The sequence below is a fragment of the Petaurus breviceps genome, unplaced genomic scaffold (genome assembly GCF_028583685.1).
Source record: "Petaurus breviceps papuanus isolate PSGF00001 unplaced genomic scaffold, PetGlider_PUasm1.0 154, whole genome shotgun sequence".
NCBI lineage: Eukaryota > Metazoa > Chordata > Mammalia > Diprotodontia > Petauridae > Petaurus > Petaurus breviceps.
Window position 1 is genome coordinate 911,075 of NW_027185715.1, and position 27,843 is coordinate 938,917.

At 50.3% G+C, this 27,843-nt stretch overlaps 1 protein-coding gene across 8 annotated transcripts in view; it reads right to left on the bottom strand.

The window, feature by feature from the left end:
• Positions 1 to 10: 10 nt before the first annotated feature.
• BAZ2A (bromodomain adjacent to zinc finger domain 2A) overlaps positions 11 to 27,843 on the bottom strand; it is a 30,490-nt gene continuing 2,657 nt past the window's right edge. For 3 of the 8 annotated variants that reach the window (XM_069079678.1, XM_069079692.1, XM_069079685.1), the window contains 28 exons: positions 18,118 to 18,267; positions 15,835 to 16,428; positions 14,747 to 14,932; positions 13,923 to 14,141; positions 13,253 to 13,456; positions 12,748 to 12,808; positions 11,596 to 11,704; positions 11,252 to 11,353; positions 10,704 to 10,914; positions 9,498 to 9,559; positions 9,072 to 9,137; positions 7,732 to 7,947; positions 6,485 to 6,739; positions 6,174 to 6,388; positions 5,767 to 5,841; positions 5,399 to 5,585; positions 5,241 to 5,300; positions 4,977 to 5,121; positions 4,155 to 4,777; positions 3,721 to 3,943; positions 3,480 to 3,635; positions 3,199 to 3,353; positions 2,667 to 2,953; positions 2,319 to 2,451; positions 2,067 to 2,213; positions 1,313 to 1,545; positions 937 to 1,080; positions 11 to 847 (listed from right to left, as the gene is read on the bottom strand). In XM_069079678.1, the coding sequence (XP_068935779.1) occupies positions 682 to 847; positions 937 to 1,080; positions 1,313 to 1,545; positions 2,067 to 2,213; positions 2,319 to 2,451; positions 2,667 to 2,953; positions 3,199 to 3,353; positions 3,480 to 3,635; positions 3,721 to 3,943; positions 4,155 to 4,777; positions 4,977 to 5,121; positions 5,241 to 5,300; positions 5,399 to 5,585; positions 5,767 to 5,841; positions 6,174 to 6,388; positions 6,485 to 6,739; positions 7,732 to 7,947; positions 9,072 to 9,137; positions 9,498 to 9,559; positions 10,704 to 10,914; positions 11,252 to 11,353; positions 11,596 to 11,704; positions 12,748 to 12,808; positions 13,253 to 13,456; positions 13,923 to 14,141; positions 14,747 to 14,932; positions 15,835 to 16,428; positions 18,118 to 18,265 (5,382 nt within the window). In that variant the 5' untranslated portion in view covers positions 18,266 to 18,267 and the 3' untranslated portion in view covers positions 11 to 681. Of the gene's footprint in view, positions 848 to 936; positions 1,081 to 1,312; positions 1,546 to 2,066; positions 2,214 to 2,318; positions 2,452 to 2,666; positions 2,954 to 3,198; positions 3,354 to 3,479; positions 3,636 to 3,720; positions 3,944 to 4,154; positions 4,778 to 4,976; positions 5,122 to 5,240; positions 5,301 to 5,398; positions 5,586 to 5,766; positions 5,842 to 6,173; positions 6,389 to 6,484; positions 6,740 to 7,731; positions 7,948 to 9,071; positions 9,138 to 9,497; positions 9,560 to 10,703; positions 10,915 to 11,251; positions 11,354 to 11,595; positions 11,705 to 12,747; positions 12,809 to 13,252; positions 13,457 to 13,922; positions 14,142 to 14,746; positions 14,933 to 15,597; positions 15,729 to 15,834; positions 16,429 to 18,117; positions 18,268 to 27,591; positions 27,788 to 27,843 lie in introns of those variants that run through there. The other 5 variants (XM_069079694.1, XM_069079701.1, XM_069079717.1 and 2 more) reach the window with 5 other exon arrangements.

The following is a 27,843-nucleotide window of genomic DNA, read 5'->3' on the forward strand; positions in this document are numbered from 1 at the left end:
CTGAAAGATCTTTTTCGTTTTGTTTTTTTGTTTTTTTTTTTTTAAGGATTTGGGGAAAGGAAGGGGAGGAACCCGTACACAATAGTTTTATATTATTGGATGAGGGAAGGAAGGCAGAAATCGGAAGAAAAAGTGTTAGAGAAGTGGGCAAAGGACTGGGGGAAGGACTGGACGTGGAAGCAGCATGTCCAGGGCCCCGTATCCGGCTTGACACACTTGGGAGTTAAGTCCACTTTACTGGCCGTTACTACGGGTCCTCACACAGTACAGAGTGTTTCTTGGTTTCACACATTCACTAGAACTATTGCTATCATTAAATAGCCCCAAAATGCTGGGGCAGGAAAGGTGGGGAAGGGTGAAGGAGGTGTTTCTACCCTCCCTTTTTTTAATTAGAAAATAAAACAGAAAGGAAAAAATTCTCTTTCTCTTTTTGGCTTTCAGTCCAGGAAGACCCCCTTCCCTACCCCTTTATCTGAGGGGGAGAGGAAGAGGAAAAAGGGAGGAAGCTGGGGAATGAGGGTACAGGAAGCTGCCCAAAGGTGGAGTCCAAGATCAGGGCATGTCTGACTCTTGAGTGTAGACCCCAGGCAGCATCAGCAGGCGAGAATGGCAGGGTTTTGGAGGTGGGGGTAATGGGAGGAGTAGGCACGTAGTGTCCTGCCCCAGTCCTCCCACCTCGCCTCACAGATCGGCCTGTTTTCCCTGATAAAACTCCTCCCATCGGCTCTCAAAGAAGCGGCGCATGATGTGCCCGGCCTTGCCCACCTCGGAATCATCCTCATTAAAGGTCTGGCAGTTGTCAAAGACCAAAAGGGCATCAGCAGCAAACTCCTCAGAATTAGAATACCTGAGTGGGAATGGAGACAATATCAGATGGAATGGAATGGAAGAAAAGAAAACCAATGAAAAATCTGAGGAGAGCAAAGGACCGCTCACCCGCCTCTAAGGAGCCGTTCCCTCATGGTGGAGAAATCCATGGGGTTTTTGATGATGCGTCTGTAGCCACTCACCAACCGGGGATTCACGGGTTCTAAGAAGGGCCACGCTGAGTCGTGAGACTCCATCTCCATCAAGATGATCCTACAGCCAGAGAGATGCAGGCTTGAGCCTGACTACCTGCAGCCCCGAGGCTTCGGGAGGCCCTCTAGGTCCTCTAGTGTGGCTCTGACTGAATTCCAACTTCACAAAACAAATCCTTTGATGGAGGGAGCTGCACTTGAAGACCTAGAGGGCCACCTGTGGCCTCGGGTCCCAAATGCCCCATCTTCCCTTCCTTCTACTCGACCCCATCACTATCACCCGGATCACTTACTCGCAGAAAGTGAGGTCACTATGGTGGTGCCTCATGGAAAGGCGGCGGCGTTTGGAGGAGGACAGCCCTTCCCCAGAGTATCTGGACACGGCCGCCCCATCCTGGCCCCGGCACACAGCCCGAGTACGTCGTCGTCGCCGGCTCTCAGGCTCGGAAAAGCCCAGTGGTCCACCTTTCCGCTTCTGGCCCCGCTTTGGAAAGCCCGGCTTCTGAGGGAATTCTCCCTCTGCCTGCTGAGGAGGGGAAAGGGAAGCACCATTCCTTTTATTTATGGATTCTAGTCACGTCTTATCAATAATCACAATTCCAGGGGCGGCCAGGTGGCTCAGTAAGAGCGCCGGTTCGGGCATCGGGAGACCCAGGATCGGTTCCAGCCTCAGATACTTGGCACCCACACAAAATAAATAGCCGTGTAACCTTGAGCAAGTTACTTAACCCCAATTGCTTTAATAAAAAAATAAATGAATAATCACAATTCCTATACTGAGTTTTAACTTTTCAAAACAGTTTCAATTCAACAGAATCGATTTACCTAACTAGCCAATGAGTAAGGTAGTAAAGCCATCCACTGTAAATGAGGAAAATTAAGGTACAAAAGAAGCTAAATGATTTTCATTTGCCTTAGGCCCCTAGCAAGACCCAAATCCACATGCTCTTTCCTTTGAAAATGCTCTGCCAGCACTCCCTTGTGGGGAGTAACAGACGCTTTAGGATCTGTTTGAGATGGAAGCAGGGAAAGGACCAAGGGCCTCACCTGGGCCATACAGACAGCACAAAACCAGTCCCCTTCTGGAACAGTGTCCATCTTGGGTCGGTGGCAATAAATGTGGCAGCCACGGTCACAGCCGTCACAGAGCAGCAAGAATTCGTCATTATCCCCCTTCCGGCACACCAGGCATGTCTGATGGTGAGAGGAGGGGAGAGGGTGAGCCCCAGCCTCTGCCTGTTCCTCCTCACACCCACCTTCCAGCCCCAGTCTCCCCACGCCTTTCTTCTAGCGTCTCACCACTTTGTTGACAGACTTCTCCCAAGCGATGGATCTCTCTAGCTGACCCAGGCAGAGACACACCTGGGCAGCACTCCGGCAACGCTCCAGAGTCTGCCTCCAGGTCCGGATCCGAGGAGTGATCTCATATGCTCTGGGTGGAGAGTGGGGGAAATGGGGAAATGGCCTCTGGTAGAACAGGGCTCCTGACTTCCCTCCTCCCCACAGAAAGGGGCAAGAGCCATCTGGTTTTTGTTGGGGGAAGATGGAAAGGAATAAGAAGTTTTTTTCTCCAGAAGGAAAAACAGTGTACACTGGGGGAGGCAGCTCCCCCCAACTTTTCTTCTTCAACATCAGAGCATTACTCACATCTCTGTGGTCCCCAGGGCAGTGGAGTCCGGAGGGCTCAGCAGTGCCTTCTCTAGCACAACTTCATGGGGTGGCCAAAGGGGTTCTCGAAGGTACCTCCGCTCCACATTCTGCTCTAGCGCTGCAAGCCGAAGGACGGCCAAATCCAGGGGGTTGGTGTCCTCCCGCGGAGGGGCCAGGCCCTCCCGCCCGCGGCCTCGGGCAGTGATGTCCTCAAGGGGGTCAGGCAGATGCTCACAGTATGCCAGGTCCTCTCTAGCAGAGTCAGGGCTGGGACACGTCCAGCCCTGGGGGCAGAGAGAAGGCAGGTTAGAGGGAAGGGAGAAGGTGGGGGCTCTCTTGGAAGAGGTGGACCCTTTAGACCTTGGCAGAGTCGTCAGAATTAGACCTTCAGATTTAATCTGATTTCATCTTCATAATTCCCTGAGGGGTGAGGGAAGGCTGAAGATTATTTTCCTCATCATATAAGTGGAAAATCCCTGCTTGGCTTCTTCGCCCTCCCCCCACAAAGGTCCAAGGCTCCCCATTATACCCGGATCTGCAGATCGGCCAGTAGTACCCGCTGTTCCAGCTCCTCCACGCACTGCAGCATTGCCAGGTCGGCCTCGTAGGTCCATTCAGCCGGGGACCAGCGTGGAAGTTCTTGCTGAGACACGGTGGGGAGCCAGGTTGGCTTGAGGATGGGGTCTAAAAGGAGAGGGCAGGTCAGCGACAACCATCAAGCTCCCGTCTCCATGTCCCTGGTCCTCCCTCTGCTGAACGCTGGCCCCAGGGCCCGGCAGGGAAGCTTGGGGGCCTTCCGGCACCACTCACCTGTGGGGGGCCTCAGGCAGACCTCCCTCAGGAAGTCCCTGTGTTTGCTGAGGTGCTTGTGCAGGGCCTTCTCCCGGATGCCTCGGGGGTGGAGAGCACGCAGGGTGGCCTCCAACTCCTCTGGTTCCCGGATCCACCACCAGCCCGTGCACATTTCTGCAGGGAGAATCGGGAGCATGAGGGCACTGGCTAAGAGAGGGCAGACGCCACATGTGACTGGCTTCCTCATCGGGATGCTCACCTGGAGGCACGGGCTGGGCTGTCAGCTGAGTCATGTAGCGTTGTTCCATCTGCTTGAAAAACTTGCTAGGGGGCCGACCCCTCCGCTTGGGCTGCCCGAGCCCTGCGGGACTTTGGGGCCCTTTCCCAGGGCCACCTGCCCACCTCTTGGGAGCTGAGACAGACAAGGGGGTGGAGGAGAGCGGCTTTGGGGAACAAGGTTTGGCAGGGCTGGGTCCATTCATCTGTTTGGAGAAATTTGGAAGGTCAGGGTAAAAGGGGTGTAGTGGGGGAGAGGAGGAAGGGAGAGGAAGGGGAGAGGTCGGGGAGAGGTCTAGTCCTAAGCTGAGACACCCACCTACCCACCTACTTGGAGATCACCCCTCCCTCCCTCTAGCCTCCTGGGGGGTGGGCATGGGGGGATGGAGGTGGAAGAGGCTCAGCTGTGGTTCTTACTGGCTGAGAGGAAGCAGGTGGTGTTGGTGGATCAGGGGGGGGACCATCCTCTGAGGCACAAGGGGATGTTGAGGGAGCAGCATCACAGGGTGTCCGAGGGAGCAGGTTGAACCAAGGGCCCCGGGGGGTGGGGGGATGAGGCTGGCTGGACTCGGGTTCCTCAGGATACACTGGGGGTCCAGGCTCTAGCTTGCCAGGGCTGCTGTCAGGTGTGAGGACAGAGCTGCTCAGCAAGGACCCATGGCTCTGGGTTTGACTCAGCCAGGAGAGGAAGGCTGACTGGCTGAGGTCGTGCTGGCTCTGGCCCAAGGACATAGGGGAGTCCTCCGGCTCTAGAAGTCTACTGAAGGCCTGCTCCTGGGCCTGGAGTTGGGCTTGGGCCTGCTCCTGGGCCTGCCCAAACTTGTGCTCCTCCTTTGCCACAGGTGAAATGGGAATCTCAGGCTGCTCAGGGACAGGCTTGGTCTTTCTGGGCCTACCCCTAGCCCGAGCACAAGGTGACCAAGTCTTGACATTTCCTTCAGCCAATTCCCTCTTCACTGTCGAGGAAGGAGGTATGGAGGGGGCTGGAGGAGCTGCCCCCTGTGGGGAGTCAGCTTCCTGTTTTATCACATCCTCCAAGGCTGTGGAGAGAAATGAGAGGTTCAAAATAGAAAATTAACATCTCCCTCCATTTTTTCCTCAGGTTGTAGACTCTTCTCTCCATTCTTCCAAAATTTCATAAGACAGTTACAGCAGTTTAGAGAGAACACACATGTGCACCCACATACACACACAGCCCAGACCCTCAGGGACCAATTATGGGAAGAATGAAGTACCAACCTGTGGCTTCCTCGGCCCCTTCCACAAAGATCCCAGACAAGTATGGCAGCACCCAGTATCGCCGCCTATATCGATCCTGGCCCAGAGAAACTGCCCTCAGCATCTGGGATGAGTGGAGTAACTTCTTGCGGAAAAACAGCTGGCGCTGGAGAAGGAAGGACCCAAAGCCATAGCTTAGCTGTGCACAGGCCACTCAATACCGCCATAAAACAGGCCTCAGCACTTCCACCCAATCCGGGAATCTTGGGGAAAGGGTGCCATTACCTTGGTGAGTTTTTCTATCTGTCGCTCCAGCTCGGGAATACTGAAGACTTGGGCATCGCCCTGCAAGAGAGGGCAGAGATAAAGATGCTGGTCAGGAGTGAGTTGAGAAGAGAAGAGCCCACAGAATGGCCTCGCCCCTCCCCACTCCAAAAGGGCACCTCCTCATCTCGGCGGCTCCGCCGTCCCTGGGAGGCTAACGCTGCCGCGGCCTCTTCTTCTTCCTCTTCTTCCATGCCACTCGTCTCCTCCGGGATCCGGGAGCTCCGCCTGCGGCCCAAGCTCTCCTCCGAGCCCAGCAGCTCTGCCTCAGACCTCCCGGTTCTCTTAGCCAGAGCTGTTTTCAGCCTGGGAGTGGGAGTTGGGGTGCAGAAAGGAGAAGGGAAAGAGTAATAAAGAAAACTGACCCTAGCAGCATGAGCAGAAGCCGCAGCCCTCCTCCCCACCAACTCAGCCCCAGGAGAAGAGCACTAGGGCTCCTGGGAGCCAGAGGACCCTCCCCAGGGCCCACCACCTGCTCTACCCCTACCTCCGAAGCCGGCCTTCCACAATCCATTTGTTCCTCCTGTAGCTGGACATGTTCTCAAGTGTCTTATCAATCTCACTGTATGGGAACAGAGATGAGGTATGAGAAAGGGCTCACGGGGAAGAGAGCAAGGCTGGGAAGGAGCCTCTATCTCATGTCAGACAAACTGAATCCTGCCATCTACCTAAGACAGACTGGGAAACAGAAACTGTGGAAGTGTTTCCTCTCAGGGGAGAATGTGGAGATGTCATTTCACTAAGATGGCCTGAGAGCCCCTCCAAGCCCTTAGGCAGATGATAGCCCCTGATGGGCTCATCCTCCCATCTGTCCATCTCTCTGACTCAGCCTATGGCCAGCTTTGCCCAGAAGCTTCCACCTCCTGACACCAAGGTCAGACCAGGATTCCTTACTTGATGATGAGGTTGGAGCCATTGAGCTCATGGACGAGGAAAGCCAGCACTGAAGCCTTTTGTTGGGGTGTCTGTGCCTGGAAAGGTTTGGTGCGAAGGCTGTCGCACACTGCTGGTTCTGCCCCATAGGCCATGAGGAAACAACGGAGGATCTCTGACACATTGTCTCTTGTCAGTGGGATCTCAGATACCTTTTCTCCCAGGATCTTCAATGACTGGAGAAAAGAAAATGGGATGAGGAGAAATGTGAACAGGGAGAAACCAGTCTCCCCAGCTCTCAATCCTCCCGTCCTGACATGACAGGCCCTCACCTGGCAGTAGGCAGGCAGGCCAGGGTCACAGAGAGCAGCCCGAAGCAGCCTCACCAACAGGTCCTGAACTTCACCCAAAGCCTCGCCTTGGCACAGCAGTCCCTCTTGCAGAGCTCCCAGGCTGGGCACATCCTTGGCTGGATCCAAGCCCAGCACTTTGCCAAAGCTGTGCAGGAACTCCACAATAGTCAGGCAGTGTGAGAAAGCACTGCTGGGTAACACCAGACCAGGAATTCTTGAGAAATCAGGCAGGGGCTGTGGAAGTAAAAAGGAAGGCAAAGGGCACAGGCCCCTTGTCAAAGAGACCAGGAAGATAAGAGCTAGGAGAAAGAGATTCCTTCCAGCTGTCCTTCACCAAAAACACCACCACATCCGCTTTCAGACATTACTGAAACAACACTTTTGTTTTGTTTGACTATATTTCCCCCTGTTACAAACAAGGGAAGGCTTTTCTCGCAGGGTGGGGAAACAGAAAGTCGCAAAGTGTGATAGTGAGGGGAAAAGAAGAGCATCAATGACACATCTGACAGAAGTACACAGGAAAGGACAAGTTCCGAAGGGCTCATAATGCAGGGCAGCGTTAAGTAAGACAGAGACAGCTGGAAAAGCTTCACTCTTTCATATGCACGCCTGCTTTTCTTGGCCCTCTTTGTATATGTATATAGTCATGTCTGATAGTGATTTACACATGTATTCACACACACGTGCATTTTAATGTCTCTGTAAGGAAATGTGGTAAGATGTTCCTAATGTGAGTTGGTAGTATTGCATATTGGCCTAATCATTCTGGAAATTAACCTGGAATTATGCCAAGAAATTGACTAAAATGTCCACAACCCAGAAACTCCAGTGCTAGTCAGGTACCCCAAGGAGGTCGATGACGAAAAGGCCGCATCTCACACTAAAATACCTACAGCATTGTGGTAGCAAAGAACTGGAAACAAAGTAAATGAACACTAATTGGGAAACAGCCAAACAAACACAAATGTAACGAAACACAAATGTGCTATAAGAAATGAATATGATGAGAACAGACGCACAGAAAGACCTATCTACAAGAAGAGATACAAAGACTAGTAAACAGGGCGAGAAAACCAACCTGCACATTGACCACAACAATGTAAACAAGAACAAAGACCACTGAAAAGGAATGCTCAGAAATGAAGACCGCGAGTCGCAAAGAAGTGAAGCACGAGGGACATCAGTACTGAAGCGCGGCAGCGGCACGGCTGGCCCCCCACAATCACCTGGTGGTCAGCCAAGCACATGTCCTCCGCGGGCCTCTTCATCTCCTCCAGGATCCTCTGCTGGCGCTGGCGCTCCTCCAGGCGCCGCTGCGGGGCTGACACCCGGTCCACTTTGCAGGCCGTTTTGGCCTCCTCCTTCTCCTTTGGTCTAACCTTCTCTTTCCTGACTTTCTCTTTCAATTTATCCGCCTTGACTTTTACCTTCTCCTTCTCCGCCTACACATTCAGGGACAAAAAGAAAGAGCCGTATGGATAATGTGGCCGTCTTGGCCCAGACACTCAGGGCTGGTTTGCCTAGAAAGCAATGAGACTCAGATGCCTGTGCTGCCTCCTGTGCCGAGGCACCATGTTAAGTACACAAAGAAAGGCAAAAGACCAGGCCCTGCCCTCAAGGAGCCCGTAATGTGGAGACAACATGCAAACAACTCTGTACAAACAAGATTATATGTTACACATGTATGTGTGCACATATATCGTTTGTGTGTGTATGCATGTATACCTCAGGCATATCACACATACACACACACGGATGATAGATCACAGATCTTTAGCAGAGGAAGTTCCACATTAGCAATGAGGAAGATTGGGACAGTCTTCTTGCAGAAGGCAGGAAGTCAGCTGAGACTTGTAAGAAGCCAGAAAGCGGGGGTGAGGAGGACATTCCAAGTGTGGGGGAGAGCTGGGGAAAAGCCCTCAGTCAGGGGATGGGAATTTCTTGCATGGAAAAAGCAAGGCCAGGGGTGGCGAGGTGGTACAGTGAGTAGAGCACTGGTCCTGCAGTCAGGAGGATCTGAGTTCAAATCCAACCTCAGACACTTAACACTCACTAGCTGTGTGACCTTGGACAAATCACTTAACCCCAAGCAAAAAAAAAGAAAAAAGCAAGGTCAATGTCACTGGACTGTAAAGTACACAGTGGATGTAGGGTATAAAGAAGACTAGAAAGGCAGGAAGGGGCCAGGTGATACAGGCCTTCAAAGTCAAACGGAAGATTTTATATTTGACTTTGGAGATGACAGGGCACTAGTAGGGCTGAGTGAACAGGGAGGTCACATGGTCAGACCTCAGGAAGATCCCTTTGGCAGCTGAGCGAAGGAGGGGCTGGAACAAGCTAGTGCACCAGGCCAGAGGTGGTGTCAGAGGCAAGCAGGGGGCACGGTAATCAGGGCTTGGCCCAGAGATGAGGGGAGGAGAGTGAGGAGGTGAGGGTGGCTGTTGGATGGGGAGCCTGGGTGGCTTGGAGGGCAGTAGCCACCCTTGCAGTGTCAGAGAAGGTCTTCCTCACTCAAATAACCTTCTGGACTCCTGTCTCCTCCCTCTGTACACTGACTCACCCTTACCTTGGATTTCTTCTTAATTTCCTTCTGCTTGGAGCTTTTGGCTTCTTGTTTTCGTTGGTTTTTGGCCTGCAAACACACAAAAAGTGAGTCTCTTGTAAAGTCTCTGCTATCTCTACTTGAGCTACAGACACGTGGAGGAAGGGGAATGAATGACAGGTCACCCAACTCCCCCTCCTAGAAATCACTACCCCATATCATGTGGCCCCGCCACAGCACAGGACTTGGACGGTCAAGCTGCACAAGCTCTGCTTTAACTAATGATGAATAAAAAGGAAGAGGACTGAACGGGGGATCCCTGGAGAACTCTTAGTGTAACTTCTTGGGTGACAGAAAATCGACAGTGGTGGGTGCTGGTGGGTGCGGGGCAGGAAGGGTGAGGAGGATCTCAAAAGATGCAGACTGGGGCCTTTCCCTTCCAAAACATACCTTCCTTCTTATCTTCTTCTTGATCTTATTCATCTTAACCTTTTCTCCATCACTTGGGGCATCTATGCCAGGACAGGAAGGAAAGAGGGTAAGTGGAGAGAACTGGTCCTTTAGGACCAACCATCTACTCCTGGGGATGAGATTTTCCACAACTAAAAGGGGTCCCCAGAGCTCTCAAAAGAAGCCACAAAATGCAGACAAGGAGACCTTTCTGAGAAGGTCAGAGAACTCCAAGGTCTTCAGAGGCAGCCATCTTTGTGACTCTGATCAGTTTGGTGTTGTGCTGGGAAGAAGGGGAAGATGGGGAGAGGGAACGAGCATTTACATAGCACCTACTATGCAGAAAAGCACTTTATAAATATTATCTCCTTTGATTCTCACAACAACCCTTGGAGATAGGTGCAATTACGACCCCCATTTTACAGATGAGGAAAATGAGGCAAACAGAGGCAAGTGACTTGTCCAGGTTCAGACAACTATGAAGTGACTTAAGTCGGTTTTGGACTCTAGGCCCAGGAATCTTATCTCCCTAGCAAGAAGGGCTCTTAAAGTAGGGCAACCTGTGGAAGAAAAGGGGCAGCCGAAAGTCAAGACAAGGGAAGTATTTCCCTCTGTTCTCTTTGGGGCAAACACCAAAGACTTAGGTGACCCTGATATGCTTCAAGTCATAACTGAAGTTATGCTACATCCTTTATCCAAAAGGGCAACTTCAGGTTGTTGGGCTGCATTTTTCTCCACTCATAGTTCTAAATTTCCCCCCCAAAACGTGGTAAGTTTTCTAAAACAGGAATTCTTCTACAGTGTACATGCAGTCTCTTAGAAGATATACTTTTGATATAAAGTTTTCTCCCAGGCACAAATTAAAAATTTATATAAGACATTGAATAAAAATCCAGTTATCACCTCTTAAGGCTCACTAAAACTCTCTATTTCAAGAATCTTGATGAGTTTTCTTTGGGAAGGCCAGTACCTATGAGTGGGGTCAAGTTTAAGTTAGCAGCCCAGGAAAATGGCAATAGCATATGAATTTCCTGGACAGGTGAGGCAGGAAGTTCCTTTTCAGAAATAGTCAAACCATAAGCAGGGCAGAAGGTAGAGACATCTGCCCCACAAGCTCCCTGGAAACCCCAGACATTGAGAAGTACCTCGGGAGTGCTGACAAAGCTGTCTGGCCCCAATGGAAGAGGAGGGTGTGACCACTCTTACCTGGAGCTTCGAGCCTCTTCAGGAGTCTGGCATCTGTCCTGCTCAAAAGTTCGGTGATTTTGACTTTGGGCGGCCGCCCACGTCCTCGTTTTACTTTGGGCATTTCCTTAGCTTTGGCCTTCTCAGTGTTTCGGGGACGACCTCGCTTGCCAGTGATGGCCTGGATGCGGGATGGTATCTCCTCCACTGAGAGCTGTACCCATTTCAAGCCCTGGAGTAGAAGAACAGCTGGACTGAAATCATGAGTTGGAGGGAGGGAAAGGACCAGGCATGACATTCATGCTGAAGACGTGGCCCTTTGATCTCACCATTCCAAATCCACAGACCCTTCAAGCCTGGCTGAACAAGGCTGTGGGCCAACTTAAGTGCACTAAGAACTATACCTCGCTGGGGCGGCCAGGTGGCGCAGTGAGTAAGAGTGCCGGCCCCAAAGTTGGGAGACCTGGGATCAAGTCCGGGCTCAGATACTTAGCACCCACCCAGAAATAACTGGCTGTGTAACCTTGAGCAACTTAACCCCGATTGCTTTAAAAAAAAAATAACTATACCTCAGGGGTGTCCCGTTCTTCATAGAAATCTCCAACAGGCATCCTAGGGCTGAAACTGAAATGCTCCCGGCGGACCTGGTGTACCACATTTCGGCTCAGATACTGGGAAGAGAATGAGACATTTCTGAGGATATCAGGTCTCCTCTGGTCCCCAGTAACTGACTCTATACCACATTCCCTAGGGCAGACTAAGAGGCAGGGGGTGTGTATGCGTGTATGTGCACACATGCATGGGGGGGCAGGGGATGGGGAGAGATAAAAACAGAAGGACAGGAAATCTTTCCCATAACAGATCTAGGTGAACTTCTACCTGCCCAGAAAATAGCCAGTGACCACTACATTACCTTAATCACTTCTGGAAACTGTTTCATCCTCTTTCCACAGGGGCCATAGTACCACGTCTCCCCCTGCCACCGGTGGCTGCCCTTCTTGATCCGCACCTCTCTCCGCCATCTGTTATGAAAGAACATGGCTCCTACCACCATATTACCCACCCCATCCACCCAGCAGCCAAGAGCCAGCCTCTCTGTGACACTGTCTAATGGCAATGGGGAACAGAGCCCAAGAGCCCATCTAGTTTCACCCACTCACTTTACAGATGAGGACACTGAGCTTCAGAAAAACTTGAGGACTGACTTCATGTCACACCAGGGTCAGAGATGGAATCGGAATCGCCGTCTTCACGATTCCGATGCCAACACTCCACTACAGGACTAGTTAGATGCTAAAGGAACTTGCAGGACCCGCTCTCATCAGCTAACAAGGAGAGTACTCCAACAGCACAAGCCAAGAGGGACTTCACATGCCCTCTTCCACAGCCAGCCAGCTGAGACTCAGGCTCTACAAATGCCCTTCCTGGTGTCATACAGGTCAGAGTCATTGGGATTTAGAAAGGAAACTGGAGGCATAATTTAAAAAAAGGAGAAAGGGAAAAGGGCACTGACGTCGCCGGGCAGGAGAGAAAGCTCACTGCTGACTCCAGGCGATGACTCAGGGGACAGGGCTTGGTGAGGAGCTCTGCATTCTGAGAAGCATCACTGCCAGATCTTCCAAACTTTTAACCATAGCACAGGCTTGGTGACCCCAAAGTGGCCAAACAGGGCCAGGGGGAACTGTTCCTTCCCCTACTCCTCCACACAACTCTATAACAAGCCACCCACATTTCCCCGTCTGCTGCCACTCCACCCCCAAAGCTGCCCCAGCCCAACCTAGCTGAATGACTCAGAGATCTGGGGCCACCTGCCGAGCCTGAGGGAGGAGGCAATGGAGCCCCTTGGGCAGAGCTAGCTGTGGGGGTGAAGGACAGGCTACCATGTGCTAAGGAAGTTAGAGTGGCAGAGAAAGGCACAGGAAACCTCCTCTCTCATGGCAGAAAATAAAATGTTGTAAGACACCTGCCTTGACCGCACCCCAATCTATCTGGCCTGGAGGTTCCAGGCTTTGAAAATGCCCCCCTCCTCTTGAGTTTTTTCAAAAGTAAAGACTGGTGCACCTACCCATGCTGAAGGGGAAACTGCACCTCTTCTGGGGTGGCGATCCGTCTCCGCAGGACATCTCCTGAGGGGGAAAGTGGGCAAACCCCAAGGGAGGGAAACCAGTGAGATGAGTGTATGGGAGAGAATACCCAGCTCAATGTCAAGAAGGCTGTGTTGGAGCCCCAGCTGTCCGCTACTTCTGTGACCTTGGGCATGTCACCTCCTCCCTCTAAGATGAGCACCTCAGCTCAGAAGAGATGAGGCGGGAGCTGCAGCAGCTGGTTTTGTTACCTATTTTTCCTTCTTACAAGGAAACTCGCTTGGGGCAGAAAGGAGTGACTGTGATATAAAAAAAAAGAAAGGCATCAACCCTCTTCTTCAGCTAAGGATGATTTCTGAGGGTGCCCTCAAACTCTCATACAAAACATGAATGAAAGGAGAGGTGGGAGCGGGCAGCCAGCCACATGGGGTAGGAAGGACTGCTCAGGGCCAGATGGGATGGGATGGTGGGCTCTGAGGCACTTACCGTTGCCGGAAGCACCACCTCCTCCCTCAGTCCTGTCTCCGAGGTCAGGGAGGCACCCAGGACCACTGCTCCTGTCTGTGTCTGTGTCCTCGGGGGATGGCTGATCTGGGGCTGGCTGGGCAAGGGCCGGGGAGACAGCTGGTGAGCCTGTCTCCACTGCTTCCTGCTCTGAATCGCTCCCATTATTCAGCTCGAAGCTGCCATCTAGAACCGAAAAGGCCAGATAAGGACTCCCACCAAAATCCCCCACCTGCTCCTCCGTAAGCTTACTTCCTCTTTCATTTCTGGGGATGAAGGGCACATGGCCGCTGTCACTGGGGGCTCCTGGAGGCCCACTGCTTAGCGTGGTGCCCGGCCCACGACAAGCACTTGACAAACTGCTCTTTGGCTTGACTTCCAGAAGTATTTAACCTGGAGCCACCAGGTCTCCTGAAATCCCTCTCCCCCTTGCTAACATCACAGCTACACATCCCTAGATTCCCCTGAGCAATGGAGGGATGCATGAAGATCCAGCTTCCACAACCGCCTCCATGCCCTCTCTGTTTCTACCTTCCAACAAGTAGGCTTATCAAAGCCTTGGTATTTTCCCACAGCCTTTATCAGTCCTTATAGCCTCATCCTCTCTTGTTCTCACTTTACTCTCCCACTCAATAATCTCCCAGATACACACCTTGTAAGACAGACTCCCCTAGGACAGGAGGTGAGGTGGGGCTGGCAAAGATTGAGGTTGAAGTCTGACTGTCGTCTGCCAGGAGACTGAAGGCGGTGGAATTGTTGAGGGAGGGGCAATCGAGGGCTGAGATGTCAGGGCTGTCTCCAAGGGGCAGCTTATCTTCTTCAGCCACCAGCTCTGAGTCATCCATCCCATAGAGCCCACCACTCCCTGGCTCTGTTGACAGAAAAGGGAGGGGGCATAACAAGATACTTAAACACAACTGGCCCAGGGCCTGGGATCGCTCCTTCTATCCCAACTGCCATGGCTGTGAAGATTCTGACATCAAATGAGAGGACAAGTCTACTGGATATTCAGGGGTGTGTGGGTAAGGGGAGACCAGAGAGCTGGCAGCTCCAAGCCAAAGAACAGTACTGAATTGCTCACCCATCGAGGGGATGGGACAGGGAGAGCAGTCTAGACAGAGTCTGAAGGAGCCTTGACTCCTTAGAGAAAGAACAGAATGTTGCCCTTCTATCAAGTACAAGAAGTCAGCTACTTTCCGATAGTTTCCAGCAAGGTTAAAAGGTCCCTGACCAACAGACTCTTCCATTTTTTTACCCTCAGCCAAGAAGGGCAGAAAGCCCCTTGGGAAATAAGCAACGCCAGCTCAAGCCTGGTCTACCCAAATATTTCTCTGTCATTTTTATACAGTGGTATCATTTATCAATGATTGTGAGACTGGGGGCCTCAAAGTTCCTTGTGCTTCCCCCAGACTGTCCATTCTCCCCAAGCAGGAGGCAGGTGGTTATAGAATGAATGCCTCAAGCCTCCCACCCCACCTGGGGCCAGTGAGTCAAAGGGCTCCAATGGATCTTCGTCAAGGATAGGCGAGTCTTCCAACTGTTCTGGAAGCTGTGAGGGGTCATCCAGGCAGCTCACGGTAGGGTCAGGGACCAGGACTGAGACCTCTTGGTGCAGTGATTCCACAGAAGGGGCTGAGCTGGTATAGTCACAGATCTTCAATTCTAGGAGAGTTCAGGAGAAGGTAAAGAAGCCCAGGTCAGAACCTTGGATGAGCTCACTCAACCTGGAGCAGGCAGAACAGCTTTAGCAAAAGGTCCCTAACTCTGGGCAAGCAGAGATGCCCGACAACAGCTTCACCTAGGGCAGGGCAGAATGAGGTCAGAGACAGACCTCACTCTCATGTTCTTAGAAGAGCTTTTCATCTAGAAGGAACAAGAGACAGAGAAAGCAGTGCCTTGGTTCTGAAGAGAATCACTTTAGCACCTAGCAGCTGGGAAGAGCCAAGGGTAAGCCAGGTTGGTATTATGGCAAGAGTGGAGGACATGGTAGGAAGGACGGGTTACCTCATGTGTACACATATACCCAGTGAAAAACGACAGATGGGATGGAGAAAAGCAAACAAGCCCAACACTGAGCTCTGGGCTGCTCCTCTCTCTCCCCTGCATGCCAGCCGATCACAGAGGCTTGGCAGACACTGGGAAGGCAAGATGACCACCTTCAGGAGGATTGCCTGGCTGGCCCTATGACCTGTGCTCCTGGGATGCTCTCTCGCCCTCTTCAGTGCCACATGCCAAACCCCCTCCTTGGCTTTCTGATGAAGGCACCTGCAAGGATTCTTGGGGTGGGAGGGGTGGGGGAAAAGAGTGGTGGTTCCTGGCTTGCCCACCTGCCCTGCCCAGGCTGCCGGCTCCTCGTGAGCTTGAATTAATTCGACCTCCTACTCTTGAGCAGCCGCTACTGCCACAAGAACACCAGCCGCTTGGCTCTGCTGATCACCAACATGCAAATCAGCCTCCACTGCAGAGCGGGAAAGACGGGTTCTTCTTGCCTCAGGAACAGGCCACAGCCCCAAAGCCCTGCTTCTCTCCCTCCCTTCCCTGGCCCTTCCAGCCCAGCCCCGTACCTGGCTGTTCTCCTTCCAGCTCCAGGCTACCCACCAAACCAGTGCCATTCTCTGCCACAATGGGGGCTAGCTCTTTATCAGCTGCCTCGCCAGGGTGTTCACCACTTTCGGGATCCTGGGAAGGTGCAAAAGTCTGGACACTGGAGCCCAGCATAGGAGAGGGTGGTGAGGAGGTGAAGAAGCCAGGGGGTCCATTGGATATCACCTCAAAATTCTGATCAGGGAAAGAGTCATATAGTTCCTGTGAGTCAAAATTGAGTCCCATGGGACTCTGGGTGCCATTGGCCCAGAACTCTTGGTTACCAGCCCGCAGGTTAGTGTTTTGACTTGGGGGCGAGGCCTGCCGGCTGCCCCCAATGGTGCCGTTGAGTGGATATTGTCTGTGGCCTGAGAACTGGGAGAGAAGGGGTGGATCTTTAAGGTTGCTGCCAGTACTGGCAGGTGGATATTGCGGATAGTTCCAGAGACAGTCATAGGCCACATTAGGGTGATGGAGGTGTGAAGTGCCAGAGGAGTGGGGAGCAGAGTTCAAAATCCCTGAAGTAGTGTGAGATACAGTAGATAAGCCATTAACATTCACGTCACCATTCAAACCTATGAGAGGAGGGAAAAGAGAGGCGTCAGTTATCTCTCACTAAGATGTGCCTGCCAAAAGAGCCCCACACTGAGAACACTGCCTAAGGGGAGGGGAGACAGGAAGGGGGGATTTCCCCTCTGCTATATTTGGCCTTGTCTCCAGGGAACGCCATACCCAGATACTCCAGGCTGTAAGCATAGCAACTACTGCTGAGGGTGCTGTGTTCGGGAAAGCACGGGGAAGGAGGGGGGGGAGCTCGCAGCTTCCCGTGGGAGCCACCAGAAAGAAGCTGGCTGCTCTGTGTGTTTGGCACTCTATTTTTTAATATAAGGCTACAAGACTCCCCACAGTGACCTCTATTTCTCCTCATCCCCAGAAGAACCCAGCAGTCACCACAGGGCCATGTGGAGTCCACTGCAGGCCCTTAGAATCACTGCTGAGCTCACTTCTCTCCTCCCCGGGCTGGATTGTTCATCCCTCCCCCTCCCGCCTGGCAGGAGCAGCCGAGCAGCCAGTAGGGACAGGCTCCACCTCAGCAGCACATGCAGATCCAGGCTAAGAATAGCTTTTTCAGTCACCCCAGCGACAAGATCCCAGCTCAGGGGGCTGGGCTTAGCCCCTCCTCACAGCCACTGGAGGGGAATGTGCAGGGGGAGGAGGGGGGAATCTTCGTGACCAGTGATGCAGACTCCAGCTCTCACTGCCAACAGGCAGGAAAGCTGGCAGCCCAGGAGCTGGCGGGGAGGGAGAGAAGAGGCACCAAGACAGGCAGGTGAGAGGCCCTTCAACAAGGACACAAGAGCCTAAGAGGCATATGCTCCAGCCCTGCCAGAAATTCTGCCCAAAGACCCCTCCCGTGGAGGGGAGGATGAGAAGATGGGCACCAGGATCCCTGGACTTCCAGAAGAAGCACAAGGTCTTCTCTCTGCCTCCAAGTCCCATGTGCCTGGATCCGAGGAGGATTAGAGGCTCTTAGCAGGGCTGTGGTGCAGAGCAGCTGAGCAGTCAAATTCAGGCAAAGACCTGATCCTAGCAGTAAGACTTCCACTGGGAAGTATCTACTCCCTAATGAGGCACCAGCTGAATACGGAAACCTTCGCGGGGTTTGAGATGGATCCCAGAGCTCACAGCTTCCACTTCTTCTCCGTGTGGGTCAGACAAGCTGGGGAGAACCGAGAAACTCACCTCTTCTATCCCAGCTGCCATCAAAAAAAAGGTGTCCAAGGCTTGTCTCTATACCCTCCCTTATATACCTGTCCCTTAGAGGCCCTAAATTCCAACCCCCTCAGGACCAAGAGCAGGAAACAAAGAGCGAAGTGACCTATCCAGAATCATAGCAACTAGTAAGAGTCCCAGGGAAAGTAGCGCTATGCCCCTCCTTGGCTTCTGAGAAGAAGCAAAGCCTCCAAAGAGGCACCATAAGAACAGCCTGAGATGGAAAAACGAGGAAGCCTTCTCCAGCCTGCTTCCTGCTGAACCTCAGGCAAATCACAGAGCTCAGATAGGCCCCTGCTATGCTCCCCCCAGGCCCAGCCCTCCTCCCCTTCTTAGATGCCGGATTTCTTCCTAGCAGCTAGAGCTCGACTGGTGGACCCCTTTCCTCTTAGAGGGGGTTCATGAGCGTACATCTAGTATTGAAGAGGAAACAAATCTCCCGTCATTTGCTCTGAAGGAATGAAGGCCCTCCCCTGCCCAGGCAATCTCACCCTCACACTCACTTTTCCCTTGCTGAGAGAAGTTCATGGGAGACCCGTTAGTGTAGAGGCCCTCCCCTGAGGAGGGGGAGGGTTTCAGTCCTGAGGCAGCAGGTGCAGGGGGAAGGCCAGTAAAGTTAAAATGGTCGTTTGCCTCCATTTCTGTGGGAGGGGAAAAGAAAAAAAATACTGGAGGTTAAACAAAGTCATGTCACCTGGAATCTGCCACCTACATACTTCCTGGGTAGGAAACCTCCCTCCATCGACAGTATACTCACTTGCCTCCCACTTCAGCACTGTCAAAGGAGGGGGGAGGCGTACTCCTCCCTCTCCCTCCATCATCACCAGTTTAAGCCCTGTCAGAAACAATCTCCAAAGGCCAGCTCTGCTTGGGGATGCCAGAATAGGGGAAGACCCCTCCTAGCACTAAGCCTAGCTCACACTCTGTCTCAGGGATCTGCTTCATACACATTCATATACATATACCCCACTTCCCTTTTCAGTTGAAGGGCAAAGAGCAGAGCCACAGATACAACCTGGGATGATGTTGATTTTTTTTTTTTTTTTTTTTTTTTTTGGGGGGGGGGGGCAGGGTTTGATTGCAGTTTTAAAGAAGATTAGATAATCTGACAGATGACCGTGTATGTTAGAATACCAACTTTGGCTAAAACAGCTTTATTGGTTATCTTGCCCACAATCCCAGATGTTCCAGGTGAGAAACCAGTACCAAACTGTTAGATCAGAAACATGAAAAGGGAACAATCAATTAGCTGGTATTTTAGAAGATTCGAATCAGGCGGGAAAAGCCAATTCTAGATCGATGAGACTTTTATACCTGGAAGAACCCTTCCATACATCTAGTCTAACCCTCTCATTTACCTAAGGCTCAGAGGTCTAGACTCTGAAGTGCTTTGGACTCTAACTCCGGTCTTCTGATGTCTTAGTTCAGGGGCTGCTTCCCTCATACTCCATTCTCACCGGAAGATTTCCTACCCTAGGAAAGTAGCCTGCCCTCCAAGACCATGGTAGAGAAGGATGTCCAAAGTAGAAAAAAGTGACATGAGAAGACATAATGAAGAACACCATTCTTAGATGTCCATGGTATATGACAGCTTTAGAGGCACAGAAAGGGGGTAGCTGAAAAACTCGTAAGTGCTATAGGTAGGTTTGTGGCAGAGAAAAGGGTCTTTTTATCCAATCATCCACCGTAACAGTATCTTTTTCTTAAAAAGAATGAGATAGAAAACATGGGAAAGCAAGGATTCTGAAAATGTTATTTTAATACTTCATTAGTCTGTTGTTTTACTGGTGTCCATTTGCCCTTCACAGATACAGTCTGAAAAAGCCCTTCTAGTCCATAGCATTCATGAGTTTCTCTGGCCTGATAATGCATTTCCCATCTGCCTCCAGCTCATTCATAGGCAGCCGTACCCCAGCCTGCAGCCTGAGAGAAGTGCCCTAGCTTCCACTCCACTAGTAAAGTCTTTGGGAACCCAGGATTCCCTCCTCCAATTGGTCAAGACTTTGGAGGACTTCAATGAAAAATGAAAAGAATAAATTTAATTCTAATGGAAATCCAGAAGAAAAAGAGAACAGAGGGAGGAAAGAGGAAATAGGAAGGAAATGGGAGAGAGGTTTAAAGGTTAGAAAAGAACAAAGAAGACTGGGAGGAAGGCAGGCATTTGACTGGAAACAGCTGCTATTAAAGCCAGCTTGCTCTGACACACTGATCCAATCTCTATTGGCACTGGCACAGTAAGTGAATGGGGAGGGAACACCCATCCTACTAATGGAAGGAATAGTCCTCAGGACAAATCAAACCAAAACCATAACTAAAGCAAAGGAGCCCAGAACACTGAAGACACAGGTTTGTCCAGTCAAGCTCCTAAATGTGTCAACAAGTAAGACTAGTGATTTTTAAGCTATCCCTTGTAATCCTTGATCATTCCTGTATTACCTGTCCCTCAGCAGATAGGGTGAACACCAGAAGAACTCAAAAGCTAGATGGAATTGTATTTGGATCTAGTTTTATTATAGCCAAGCTCCAGAGCAGGGCTGCTTCTCAAAGCCTGTACCATTCTGCTACAGAATTCAGGAAGTCCATTTCAAGAGTTGGAGACTCCAAAGGCAGGAACCAGAGATGTGAACTGCTGAAAATGAATCCCATCAACTTTTCTTAACCAACTTTATAAACCATATTTCTCTGACTCTCCTACACATCTCTGATCTCAACCAAGTATACACAATACTTCTTCACTGACCGGCAACAGTTCACTTTCCCATTCCCCTATCCAAATCCCCAAGAAACTAGTGACCTTCTCTTCCTGCTGCTCTGGGAGGGCACAGCATTTCCTGTCACATAAATTAAACATTAAAAAAAAAATATGAGCAGCTGCTCATAGAAATCAGATTAAAAAAAGGATAGGAAATTATTTGGTGGCCTGGAGCTGGACAGTCCCCACCCCCAGCTTCTCTGAACAGTTCATTATGACCATCATTACATTAAGGAGATTTTTTTTTTTTTAGGAATTTAAAATTCTCTCACTACATACTGACCACTTCTATACTGTGTTGTGTAGACAATGACAGATGTGATGTTAGGTCTGAAAGGCTATCCTATTAATCTGAAATACCATCAATGTGACTGTAAACAGACCTCCCAACCAAAGAGGGGGTGGAGTCCCCTTAGCCAAGTCCTCCTTTATAACTCTCAAGCTTCAGACTACACTAATGGTACCCAGAATATAGAGATACAAAAGCTACTTAGTATCAACAACCCCATCCAAGATGATTTTCACAACAAAAGCCTGAAAGTAATTTCTGTCTTCCTCTTTAGAATCAGTATGTAATTGGCGGGAAAAGGAGAGGGGGAAGAGAGGTTGGAGATCAGGGGTGTTGACTGAGAAATGGGTAGAGTAAAAAAGAAAATAAAGTAGGGAGGGCATCTCCCTTTGTACTAGCGGGATCACAGCCAAATGAATGCAGAAATCAGTCAATGCCCAAACTTTCAGAAAAGCATCCTGCAGAAAGAAAAGTTCTCATGACCAGGAAGTGAAACTAGGTAAGCACCCTGCCAGTACTGAGTCCTATGCAAATGGGTTGGTCGTTTAAGAGGGCAATAAGTTTCACTTCCAAGAGTTAAAGAACACTGCCCCCTAAAACAAAACAGAAAAGAACCAACCAAAGCCCTGAAAAGCCTGTCTTCTTCTCAAAAGGGCCACTGCTCGGATGGCCAATGTTAGAATATTAAGATGAAAAGGCTATCAACGTACAAAATGCTGAAAGAAATCTTCAGACTTCAACACAAGTTCCTCAGCTACCTAGCATGACCAGCGCTGACACTCAGGTCTTCCAGGGCTCTTCCAATAATAACAACACAGCAGCAGCATTGACATAACACCTACTATGGGCCAGGCACTGTGCTCAGCACTTAAAAGAAACATCTCATTTGATCCTCACAACACTGAGAGGTAGGTGCTAGTGATATTCCCATTTCATCACCGAAGAAACTGAGGCAAGCAGGTTAAATGACTTGCTCAGGATCACAGTGCTAGAGTCTGAGGCACTAAAAGTGCTTCCCTTTTCTTCAGTAAATCCCCAAATTAGATCAATGGGATCATCTTTATTAGTTACAGAGATTAGAAGTTTCCCTTCTTGAGCAACTAGATGGCACAGAGAATAGAGCACTGGCCCTGGAGTCAGGAGGACCTGAGTTCAAATCTGATCTCAGACACTTAACACAAAGCTAGCCGTGTGACCTTGGGCAAGTCACTTAACCCCAAATGCCCTACCTGCCCCCTACAAAAAGCAAAAAAAAAAGCATGTTGAGTTACTAAAATTTTAAACTACAGGCAACCTTGGTCAACACTGCGTAATGATCTCCATATCCCTCCTGCTTCAGCTGCCACATCTTAATACTAAAACTGGACTTCGCTGGCCTATCAGAGATGAGTATAGAACAACTGTGCCACAAGCTTCGCCCTGCTGCCGTCCCCCTACCCCATGCCCTGCAACTGGATAGGAGAGAAACCCCTGTAGATGTCGAGCTCCCATGCATAGTTCCTAAAGCACTAAAGACTGCTTTGACTTTTCTGTCTAGAAACCCTTTCCCGGGCTCAATTCCTCACAGCTGCAGCCTTCCAAACTACCAAAGGGCTCGATGTGCTTTCCCCCCCGCAGACAGACCAGTCTCCCCTCAGCTCTGGGCCCCAGCAGAATACAAGGCCTGCTCCCTCCCTGACTCTGATTTAGGCACAGTGTATAGTGTGTGCCAATCTCATTTAAGTGTGTTCTCTTTACCCAGTCCCAATCCCCTAGCAAATCCTAACTAAAATTCCATCTAGTACAGGAAGCCTTTCCCAACCCCTCTTAATTCCAGTGCCTTCCCTCTATTTATCCTGTATATAGCTTGTTTACACTTATTTGTTCCCATATTGTCTCCCCCATTAGACCATGAGTTCCCAGAGGACAAGGACTATCTTTTGCCTGTTTCCCCATCACTTAACACAGTACCTGGCAGAGAGTAGGTATTTAAATATTTTGGGATTGATTGAAAACAAAAGGTGAGCTTTTGGTTTTGGTTTGTTTGTTTTTGTTTTGTTGTCTTTTTGGAGGGGGAAAGGCGAGGCAATGGAGGTTAAGTGACTTGCCCAAGGTCACACGGCTACTAAGTGTTAGATGTCTGAGTCTGGATTTGAACTCAGGTCCTCCTGACTTCGGGGGCGGTGCTCTATTCACTTTGCCACCTAGCTACCCCCCCCCCCCCAAGCTTTTCTTTTTAAAGAAGGTGAGGGGAAGAAGAAACAGTTTGTACTAAAGGAACTCCCTAAGCAAAGTGCCAAAGCCTAGAGACCCCGGTGACTATATAGGTGCAGACAAAAAGCAATTTGCCTCTAAACTAAGTTCCTTCTCATCAACAACCTACTCACCTACTACTGTGGGCATGGATTTTCTCTAGTTATACCCAAAGCTTCCAAAACTCAAACCTTGCTCTTTAAAGATGAAAAATCTTTGAAAAAGAAAAGCAAACAACACCGCCAAGTTCTAAGCAAGCTAGCTGGAACCTAGCACGTGACATTAAAAACCAGGGAGTAGTCTGAAAAAATACATGCTCAAAGCAAAAAAATAAAAGTATTGACCAAATAAGCAGCATCCTCATTCCTAGAGAAAACAAGAATCAAATATGAGCTTAACCTGGGCTTCACTATTGCACTTGGTAAATAAGTCACCCCAGAGGGTCAATTTATGCACCCTCCTATAGTCATAACTGCATCAGGATGACCCTCGAATGGTGCTGTCCAAGTACTGGAGACTCCCTCCTAAGCACACCACTTAATAACTGTGGTTTATGATATTAATTAATTAATGATTAATCAAAGCTAAACACTTCTAACTTAAGCTCCTAACATTTGGGTTGTGAAACTGATCAAACAAGACCTTACTTACAGATGCCCAGGGATAGGATTTAGACTCACATGCTTCTGCCTCTCTCTGCTGCACCAGAGCCGAACAACCCACATCCCACTGTTGTCTTCTGATAAGTCTGGGGTTAAGGTTGAATTATCTTTTGACTAAAAAAACCATCTCTAGTCATTATTCCCCCAAACTGGAGGGGATGAATAAAACTAATCCAATGCAGGTTTTTACTGTCAAGTGATTGAACAGAACTTCAGCTGGCCTCTTCTAGGAAAAGGTTTCTGCTGTTTTAGTCTCCTATAGATTCTGTAGTTACAACTATTTATATACCGATTGAGATTTTTTTAAAAAGTTCTTTCCTGTATACTATATCCTGGGCTATGAACTGAGGACATATGAACAAGAGATTATAGACTGAGAGCTAGAAGGGGTCTGAGAGCAACCCTTTCATTTTACTGATGAAGAAATCAAGGTCCAAAAAGGTTCAATGACATGCCCAAGGTCATATGCCCTGGGGCTGGCTGGGGAGGACAACTCGGAACTGGGTATTTCATCTCCAAGTCATAGAACCACAGACTGTTTGGGCAGGGAAATACAAAAGGTTATAAAAAGGAAAAGGTTATAAAGGAAATACAAGGCCAGCGATAGAACAGGGATACTGTTCCATACACTCTTCCCAAGGTAATAGGAGAAGAGCCATATTCTCTCTTGAAAGTTAGGTCCTCCAAACTGCTTAGGAATTACAGTTCGACTCTTTGGAGGTCACAAAAGGATCAAAAAACAGTGACACAAAACCAAAGACACTGGATTTTATATCTCCACAGTCTACAGCTCACCATGAGACCACAGGAGAAAACAATGGAGGGTACTGACTCTCTGGCCAATTTAGTACCTTTGTGGCTCAGTTTCATTGAGAGGTTAAAAATAATTTAAAACTGTTCAGAATTAAAGAGAGGATGGGACCATAGCATAATGTGAATCTGCTAAAGGAATCAGCCATTTTTAGGATGGAGGCAGTTAGACAGAGCACCAGACCTGGGGTCAGGAGGAACCAAGTTCAAATCTGGCCTTAGACACTCATTAGCTATGTGACCCTGGGCAAGTCACTTAACCCTGTTTGCCCCAGTTTTCTCATCTGTACAAAGAGCTATAGAAGGAAATACAAACCACTCCAGTACCTATGCCAAGAAAACCCCAATCCGGGTCATAGGGAGTCAGACACAACTGACATGACTCAACAACAACAAATGTTTAGGATAGAAAAGGAAGTCTTAGAGGAGATCTGTCTTCAGATATTTAGAAGAAGAATAAGGTCTAGAACAATGGGCAGGAGTAAGAAAGATGCAGATTTTTACTCAGGCTCCCAAGATTACAGATTTGGGGCTAGAAGGGCACAACCCATCCTTTTACAAAGAAGGAAACTGAGGCCCAGAGAGGTTAAATGATTTGCCCAAGATGACACATGTAAAGAGGCAGATGGAATTTAAACCCCTGCCAGCCTGATCCACTCTAGATTCAGTCTTGTTTTCACTATAACATAATGCCTTGACTCCACATTTCTAACAAGGAGAGCTATCCTAAAGTGAAATCAGCTGCTTCCAGAGGCTGTAAGCCCTAAGTACCTTTGGTCTCCACTGGATGATAACCTGCAGGAATATTATAGCAGAAACTGCTATTCAGCTCTGGGTTGATAGATGAGTTCTGGGATTTAAATCTAAGACCTTTGGAACACTAAGAAAGGCACCGAAATGGTGAAGAAATGTCTCTCATGAAAAGGGCAAATGGAGAGCTCCTCATTTCTATAAATACCAAGACTTGGAATTTCTGAACATAGAAATTGCCCCTTCTCTGCTTCACTCTAAAATTAATACAATCTCATACAGAATCATTATCTACTTTACCAGCATCAGATTCAAGCTTTTCTAAAGAATTCACAGAAAAAAAGTCTTTCTTTTGCCTTCTCTACTCCTATAGAAAAACCTCCGAAAACCATCAATAATCCCCCCTCCCCCCAATAAACACCCTCTAACAAACAGGTTCCTAAAGAATCAAGTACCAACCTAGGAAATCCAGCATAGGCTGAGGAGAAGGGCTTAAGACCAAGAAAGGGGAAATAATAATCAACACTGAAAACAGCAATAATCACAACAAAGCTATTAAGAAGGAATTCCCTAGTTATGCACATAAAAATCAGGGGGTAAGGGGGGAAAGCCAGTCAAGCAAAAGGGAAGGCATTTGAAAGAAGAAAACAGCTCAAGAAAGACTGAATTTATAGTTCCCAGAATGTCAGAAATCAAAGAAGCCTAATATCAACCGGAATGCTGTTATTTTAGAGGAGTTATGCTACTTGCCAAACAAATGCACATCCCCCCCCCATCTCCCTCTCAGAGCCAATCTTCTTCATTTCATTCAGTATTATCTCCAGGGTACCTGCCTCTATGTGGGGAGGTTAAGGGAAATAAAGACTGGGGTGATGTCTTAAATACCAGGAGAAGCAACTGTAAAAGCAGCAGCTTGCCAGATCTTGTAGAGGATTGGAACCTAATTCTCCCCATCACCAGATCCTACCCATCTGAGAATCTTGGGACTAACCTATTTTTTTAGCCACTTCTTGACTAAGCAAAGGACCAGGGCACATGGCTTGGGGGAGGGGGGGGGGGGGCGGGGAGACCAAGAACTTATAGCAATCCAATAGAGACACACAGAAAGATGTGCTTTATGGGAAGGAGTGTCATATGATCCTCGCCTTTGTAATCCTAATTAGTTAGGTTTGCAGAAGGGTGAAAATGGCTCCCTTCTGTCCTCCCATCTAAGATATCTAACTGGCACCAACAGAGGCTGACCTCTGGTCTGGATGAAGGCTGAGAGGATCAAAGCCTGACTTTCCACGATTCTTAAACACTCCTTTCCCAAAGAAATTAAATTCCATTCAACATGAAGTTGCTCAATTTCTAACTCTCGCACCCCACCTCACCGTGGGGAGTCCATCCCAGCCCCTCTCTCCCCCGGGGTCCAGAAGATCAAAAGAGAGAAAAGGGAAGATGCTCAAATGCCCTAAATATAAAGACCATTATCAGTCACGATGAAAGTACAGGAAGCTCCCATCAGGGGATGACCGAGTCGGCTTTTTTCATAGCCCAAGCGCTTCCAAAAAAAAAAAAAAGAAAAAAAAAAAACCGAAAGGCGGTAACAGAAAAATCCCGGGGGGAGCCCGGGGACAGGGGAGCCCACTGCTGAGCCAGAAGGGGGGGGGGGGGGGGCAAGGACTCTCAGGCCACATGGTGGGCTGGACAGGGCCCGGGCCTGCCGCCCAGGCCCAGAAAATGAAACCAAATCTGATTAAAAGGGACATTTCAAAACAAGAGACGAGGGAGCGGAGGCACAGCTGCCATTTCCAGAGCACTTCCTGCCGGGAGGCTGGGGGAGGGGTTGTTTGTATACAGAGGGAGGTGGCAGCGGCTCATCCCCCCCCCATCCCAACAAACTCCAGAGTGAAGGGGGACCCCCCACCCCTCAGGCTCTCCAGAAATCTCGACTCCTCGGGAAACAGGGTTACCCCTGCTATCACCAGGGACTGGGGACACCTCTCCAACGCCACACCACGAATTATTTCTCTCTAGGCGCCCCCCCCCCCCCCCGCCCTAAGAAAGTGCAGCCCCGATTCCGCCCGCCCCCATCCCGGGACAGGGGGTGCCTGGCTGATACCGACCCGCACACAAAGACCACCCAAGTTAGACGGGGTGCCCTCCCGGCCCCCCTCCGCGCAACACCCTCAAAGAGGAGTTCTTCCCTCCCCCATCCCGGGGAATCCCCCTCGCGCGCGCTGTCCCCCCCCCAAATACTCAGGGATTCCCCATGGGGGGCGGGGCGGGAAACCCACTCGGATCCCCGAGACTCAAGTGGAGCCTCCAGGAAAGCCCCCGGCCCGGGGCTCCTCGTGAGGGGCCGCCCGGGGCCCGGCCCATGAGGGGGGGCCCCCCCCCCCCCCCCGGGGCGGGGAGCGCGCGGCCGGGCCCGCGGGGGTGGGGGGGTGGCGGTGCCCCCTCCGCCCCGAGCGCTCCTCCCCCGTACCTGAGGCGACGGCTGGGTCCTCCAGCCGGGCGCCCGGCTCGCGTCTCCCCGGAGGGCCGGGGGCGGGCGTTCACATGGCCGGGCGTCGGGCACTGGGGCCGCTCTCTGAGGAAAGGGACGGCAGGGGCGGGGACGCGGCTCAACCGTGGGGCCTGAGCGGAGCCAACATGGCCGGCGGGGGAGAGCCCGAGGAGCCGGAGACACCGCCGGAGAAGGAGGCGGAGGGAGGGAGGGAGGGAGGGAGGGAGGGGG